The sequence below is a fragment of the Watersipora subatra genome, chromosome 8 (assembly GCF_963576615.1).
Source record: "Watersipora subatra chromosome 8, tzWatSuba1.1, whole genome shotgun sequence".
Classification (NCBI taxonomy): Eukaryota; Metazoa; Bryozoa; class Gymnolaemata; order Cheilostomatida; family Watersiporidae; genus Watersipora; species Watersipora subatra.
The window spans coordinates 47,672,559-47,679,998 of NC_088715.1; the positions used below are offsets into that span (position 1 = coordinate 47,672,559).

The window sequence follows — 7,440 nt, forward strand, 5'->3', positions numbered from 1 at the left end:
ATATATTTATTAATAAGTTTTAACTTAATCTTTACCAAGTATTGCTGATAGTGTAAGAGTTAATTACCACAAAATCTTTTTGCAAATAACCGAACAAATAACTTGATGAGCCATAGTTTTGTTGCCTAGCAACTATTCGCTTGGCCATATCTAAGCTTCTGAGGAATTGCCAACTCGCCAAACAGTAACTAGAAAGTATTAGAGCTTTTTGTGATTGGTAAGACATTTATATCAAGCTATGATCAGCTGCTACTGAGAGCTTTCTAGATTACCGATATTTGAAACTAACAGAGCTGCTTACCAACCACTCATCGTTATTACAGGGAGATCTGTAAGTTTAAAAAACTTTACGATGGATACTATCAACTGTGCAGATAGTGACCAGCTACAGAATAACCATACACTCTGTGACACAAAAATTCCATTCACAGTATACTATGTTGTGCTAGCTTGTCTCATTGGATTTATTTTAAATCTTTTGACTGCATTTACTGTACTATTTGGTGTCCACACAAGTTCAAAGGCTAAAATAATGCTGATCAACTTAGCTATAGCAGACTGTTTATTTGCTTTGGTCTATCCGATTTACTGCAGTACACTTTTTCTTATTGACGATTGGTCAATTATGTTGTTCCAATGCTACGTTTATGTGCTCATCTGCAAAACTATTTTAACTGTGTCGCCACTTTGTACCGCTGCCATTTCTCTTGAGCGACTGGTTATCATCTACTTCCCCTTCAGAGTCAAATCATACAGAAGAACTCACAAGTTGATGATAGTAGCTTTGATATGGTTCTCCGCTTGCTTACTCTCATTAGATGATGTTATATACATTCATGTATCATATGAACAAAGTGGAGAAATTTACTGTCGAGGAGGTCAGTATTATGGCGATGGAAGTTCCAGTTTCTTCCCCAAGTTGATGGTCATTGACATTGTGGTACCATTTACGATAGTGATAGTTTCATTCCTGATAATATGCATCAGATTCCATATAAGGAAGAAGAAGTCTCTAGCTAGCAGTCAGTCTAACCGAAATGAAAAAGGTATTGACAAGGTAAATCAAAGTTTCTTTATTTTATAGTATTAAAAAAACATGCTATAACTGTTTTTTTACATTTGAAAAAAAACGACAGGTATGATTTTTGGATATAAACAGTTTTTACATATATCAATCTTTCCAGAAACACGTGTGGTTGGCTAACCAAATTGTCTTTTTGTGGTATGATTAGATTGAATTGAACATGGAATAAAAATATACATACTTATGATGATAAAATTAGACATAACATAAAAGAATAACACTGCTATTAACATAATATTTTCGGTGAGTCACAGCTCCATACTCTATGGTAACATTTACAGTCATGAAAATGTTCTATTAATTAATTGCAGCTCATCGGAATGATGGCTATTGATGCTTTGACCTCTATCGTACCATTTCTCCTCTTCTACATACTGGTCTACACGTCTTCTATTGCTCCTGAATACCCTTTATATTACACGTATAAAGACTTACTAGAGGGTTTTTATGTAACCAGCGCCTATTCTATGCCTGTTATATACCTCATATTCAACACATACTTCAGGGTAAGTTTGGGACTTGTACATTTAATACAGTAGTTATGTCTGTAACACATGATATGCATTAAACTTTGATAGTCACTATCTTAGTATTTTGAGTGTCCTGGGTTAAAAAATTTCAATATTTTATGTGCATTTGGAAAAACTGAGGAACTTTGGGAAACTTTCTTTCTCTTGCTGACACATGGGATAATCGATGCAGTTAGAAGATCTACATGTCTTTAAATATCTCTGCTAAATTAAACTATCATTTAGACGCTTGGCTGAGAGATTCTAATAAGTAATAAGTATGTGCATAATTAATTTCTAAAGCAGGAAGGTTGCCGAGTCGTGTAGTGGTTAGTGCGCTGTTTGGTAAATCAGAGTAAGTGAGTTCAATTCCTGCGCAAGGCAATTTTTTTTCTAATCTTCTTAGTGAGACTTTGAACAGATAGATGAACAGACAGACAGACACCGCTCTTATTATAGTATATAATATTATATATATAATATAATACATTAATATTATAAGATTTCTAGCGGCCCATACTACATGCACCTTTAATTGAGCAACAAAATTACACAAAAAATTCATGAGATCATGTGATCACATGAGATCATAACACATAACCTGATTGTTAAAGTGTATCAGCTTTTATTCCATTGTTGGTAATAATCGTCTTTTACAAGAACTTATCAACTTTATGTTGATGATGAAATGAATAGATGCTGTAAAGTTTTTTCAACATGTTTATGCATCTTGTATCATTAAACTTTTATTTAATATGTTAAATAATAGTTTAATGATAGTTTAATAATAATATTTAATATAATAAAATATTTTATGTAATAAACTATATTTAATACAATAAACCTAATTGTTATTTCTTGTTGGATATAAAATAGCTGCCCCAATTGTTTTAAAATAATGCCGCTGATTAACGTTATCATATGCTTCAGGTAAAATGTGGCCCTTCAGCTAGTAACAGACAGATGTTCTGTACCTCAAAGCGTTTGTTTATCTTTTGATAGAAAGACCTGCTACTGTTGTTTCAACGCATGAGGTGTAAGACAACTACAGAATGCTCACAGAATGTTCCAGAAACTGAAGCAAGCAGCCAAACACCAACAAACAAGGAATAACTTATACTATGTAGAAAATAGTGTTAAGTTAAGTATAGGAAGTGAAACTCAATGTTGATGAGTAAATAAATGACTACAGGTTATATTTCTGTAGTATTTATCTTTGCATGGGACAAAATACCAATACTTATGAACTAATTTCAAGCAATTTACCTGTTTTTTATTTGAGAATAAACATATTTTATTTACTCATTTTATGGTACTGAGTTTTCTCATACTAACTTTAACAATGCTCTTGCTTATATTAAAGCACTATATATATATATAAACTATATATATATATATAGTTTATATAGTGAACTGCAACCTTCTTCTTCATCAGTATATATATATATATATATATATATATATATATATATATATATATATATATATATATATACATATATATATATGCATGTATATATATATATACAGTATATATATATACAGTCAAACATGGATAACTTGAACTTCAAGGGACCGAGCAAAAGTGTTCGAATTATCAAAGCGTTCAAGTTATCAGAGCACTGTCACAAGTTCATATATTTACTTATTTATTAGTAGATACATGTACATATACAAACTATAATATAAATCAAAAGCACAAATGGCTTGTTTCAATTTAAATGCTTCTAAAGTAAAGTTTAAAACGTTTTTATGAAAAAGTATAGAGATTTTTCTATCACTTGAGATTGGTTTGTTGTTTGAGGTGATGTTATTGCCAGGACGTTTTTCAGATTGACATTGGCAAAACTTGATCGTTGTTGAAATGCTCAAAAGAAAAGACATTTTTTCCTTTTGGGGTTTTACCCACGATCAATTTTGCCGTTTTTTCTTGAAGTTTATGCAGATTACCTTACTTTACCTGGGATTCGTTAAGAGCAACACTCCGAGGCAGTTCAATTAGAAGTTTTACGAAGTTTTACGGTACATTCTATATCACTCACGCTTTTTTAATAGATACTTATTGAATGTACACACGTATTCTGTGTTTAGGTCAAACGATGAATAGTTTTTTGTAGCTCAGACAACAAATACGTTTAATTACAACAATTTTTAAGTCGTTTTAAACATTCAACATTCCGACGTTGATTCTGTTAAATAACGTGCAGATACGTACCTTGATACGACACTGTAGAATAAGCCGATCCGTGAGTTGCCGTATAGCTTATATGTCATAGCACCGAGAAGCCAATCAAGCTGTTAATCTGATAGCTTTAATACCATGGCAAAAGCATCACTTACCTTGACTTGTCTCACCATTGCCTTAGACATCATTAGGCTACATAATACCTCAAAACACGATTACACACCATGCCCCCTCTCCTAGGAAAAAGCCACCTCAGAAGATCCTAATTTCATATATTGTTATTTCCAATCAAGTTACAAACTTCCAAGATCAAAACTACAATTTTCCTTTTATCCCAAATACTCTATCATCTCCTTCGCTTCCCAAGGACTCTTCCTCTGCAGCTAGGTCAAGGGTCTTGGACCCCTCTTGACCAGTGCAGGCATCTGTCGTACTGACAGGCTTGCTGCTTTTATAAACCCTGGGGTCTCAAAAGACTCCTCCAGGGAGCTTTTAGCAACGGCTACAGTTTCCACCCTGGCCTTCTCCGCACTCAAGCTTTCCTCCCTGGAATCGCCTTCCAGGCTTGGATTACAAGAGCCAGGTCCAGCAGCCTTCTCTGCTTAAGCATGGGCGCCGGCAGAAACGCTGTCCACCACGGGCTTAGCCTTTGCAAATTTAGCGGGCAAACAGGCTTTCACCTTGGCCATTTCAGCTAAGACGCCTTGGAGGGCGACAGAGCTCTCATACTCCTCACTCAATTCCATTTCCTCCTTCTCTAACTCCCTAATCTGCTCCTCAAACCTGCGCTGTAACCTCTCTCTCCTTAACCTAATATTTTTCCTTTTCTCCTCAAATTTATTCTCATCCAAAAAGCTGTCGCTTTCTATTTCGTCTAAAAACTCATTCACTTTGTTCAATATAGAGGCTTTCTGAACTTTTCCACTGTTCTTTATTACACCGGCATAACTAGCACCAGATCGAGAAATTGATTCACTAGCTGACATTATGTTTAATTCTCTTTCAGCTTGATCCTTAAGACCAGACACCATTGGTTTGGGTGTTAATAAACGCTTAGGTTCCATATTTTCCTTCAAGTTCATTTTAAAACCATGAAAAACGTCAGGAAACTCCTTTTGGTCAAAATCATCTTTGTACATACTATTAATGTCAAGCAATTTTAGCTGATGTAACTCATGTAATCCTAAAAGATTTTTCCTAAAACCTGTTAAAACATACACGGAAGTGTTGACTGACCTAAAAGTGCTTCTGATTTCAACTTTACAAATTCCAGCTACAGATAGAGAAGATTCATCTGCGCTATATATACTACGTTCAGGTTTACTCAAACTCAGACCAAGCATTTTACTAGTCTCTTCTGTTACCGTAGAAACTTCTGCTCCTGTATCGAGTGTAAACTCAACATTTTTCCCATTTACTTTTAAAACTTGTTTAATGCCACTACTACATAGCCCATCTTTATTGCTTTTGGTGAATCTCACTCTATGTGGACTTTTTCTAAAACTCCTACTTTGTTTACTAGACTTGTACCTATCCCTTGATGGGCTTCTACTACTACCACTGCAGCTATATCTCTTACGATCACGTCTAGACTCTCGTCTTTCAATACAGTTGTTGCGAGGACAATCCTTAGAAATGTGACCTCTCTTTGAACAGACATAGCACCTAGCACTTGAGCAATCCCTATCATGATGTTCTTACCTGTTACAAGCAAAGCAAATAATACTTCTAGCAGGGGAATTATATCGTCTAGGTGATGACCTTTTATAACTTTGCCTACCGCTCTACCCAGGTGAAAAGGTATCAAATCTAGCACTACCTGAACTATTTCTCCTAGGCAGCCTATAACTAGAACGCTCATCATGAGATTTTTCAATCTTTTTAGAGACGCGGCAAACAGGTGCAAGAAAACTACTGTCACTAGATTCCACCTTGATATCTCTCTTAGCACCACTGATAATAGGTTCTGATTCTCTAGCTAAATGTCTAGCTTTCAATCTATTAGATAACTGCTCCCAAGTTAAGTCAGTCTCTTGCATTAGCCCTTTTCTGGCACCGGAATCACGCAAACCATTCACTGTTAAAGCTACACAAAAGCGCTGCCTTAAATCATCATTACCATCACCGAAATCCATATCTCTACTCAACTTTTCCACTCTCACCAAGTATTCTCTCTCTTCTTCCCTTAAAGCCTGTGAGACAGTAACAAACTTCATCGTTTTCACAAACACACTCTCCTCCCTCTCATAATGACCTCTCAAAAGATTTAAAGCCGTTTGATAAGCATCAGCTGCTTGGCTCGCAATATAAAACCCTAAGCTTCTCAGTAACTCCATTCCTCTGCTACCAATAGCGCCTAGTAAAACTAACAGCTTAGTCCTCCCCGCAAAGAGTGGGACCCCACCTTCAGTATTATCCATACGGAACGAAGTAAGCTCGCACGCAACCTCAAACTCACTAAGCCAAGACTTAAAAGAACTAGAGACGTTTCCACTATCTAGCCTCAACTTAGGGAAAACACCAACATCTAGCTGTCTAGCAGCCATAATCGCACACAACTATGACAACTACTTTTGACACACCTGACAATTAACACCTCGAGGAATCGCTAAAGCACTACTACGATAATGCTACTCCACTACCTATACAACATGGCAACCCAAATCTATTAATAACAATCACCAACCCGAACAACGCTACGACACAATAGCGGTACTAATTAATATTACCAACCCTCAACGATATATTAGAACAACACAGTATAATAACACCTCTCAATTAATTAATGTAACAACACAGTATCCTGCCTACGACGCCATGTTAAATAACGTGCAGGTACATACCTTGATACGACACTGTAGAATAAGCCGATCCGTGAGTTGCCGTATAGCTTATATGTCATAGCACCGAGAAGCCAATCAAGCTGTTAATCTGATAGCTTTAATACCATGGCAAAGGCATCACTTACCTTGACTTGTCTCACCATTGCCTTAGACATCATTAGGCTACATAATACCTCAAAACACGATTACACACCAGATTCAACACGAAATCAATGTCGGAAAACTATTCATCACGGGCTAGCCGGGTCACGCACTCAAGGATTTTCGCCACGCACATACAAAACAAAAACAACATGCGATTTTTGTTTTGTATGCGCATGACGAAAATCCTTGCGCACGTGACCCGGCTAGCCCGTGCTATTCATCGTATAGCAGTATAAATCAAAATTCACCAAACCTTTAGAAAAGTCGTTGACAAAAATATTTTGCCGATTGTGGTAATAACGACGCTTATGAATTACGAAAAGATGAAGTTTACTTCTATGGCTTTGAATAAAGTGATTTTCTAAAGCGATAACAACCGTTTCAGTAGCTGTTGGGCAAAAAAACAGTTCGAATTAACAGTGTTGAGTTCGAGTTATCTATAGCAATTTATCATTACGTGGGAACGGACCAAAGGAAATGCTCGAATTAACCATGTGTTCGAGCTATCCGTGGACGAGTTATCCATGTTTGACTGTATATAGTTTAGTCTAAAGTTAGATGTCTAAGGAAATATAGAAATAGAACCTATATATAGAAATATACATATATATAAATATATATAGAAATATATATATATATTTATATATGTCCTTAGACGTCTAACTTTGTATTATT

General features: G+C 35.7%; 1 protein-coding gene across 1 annotated transcript; it reads left to right on the forward strand.

The window, feature by feature from the left end:
• The first annotated feature begins 404 nt into the window (after positions 1 to 404).
• On the forward strand, positions 405 to 2,964 carry LOC137402026 (RYamide receptor-like). The gene is made up of 3 exons (XM_068088493.1): positions 405 to 1,057; positions 1,396 to 1,590; positions 2,596 to 2,964. The coding sequence occupies exons 1-3, from the start codon at positions 533 to 535 to the stop codon at positions 2,704 to 2,706; spliced, it is 831 nt and encodes a 276-aa protein (XP_067944594.1). The 5' UTR covers positions 405 to 532; the 3' UTR covers positions 2,707 to 2,964.
• The last annotated feature ends 4,476 nt before the right edge of the window (positions 2,965 to 7,440 follow it).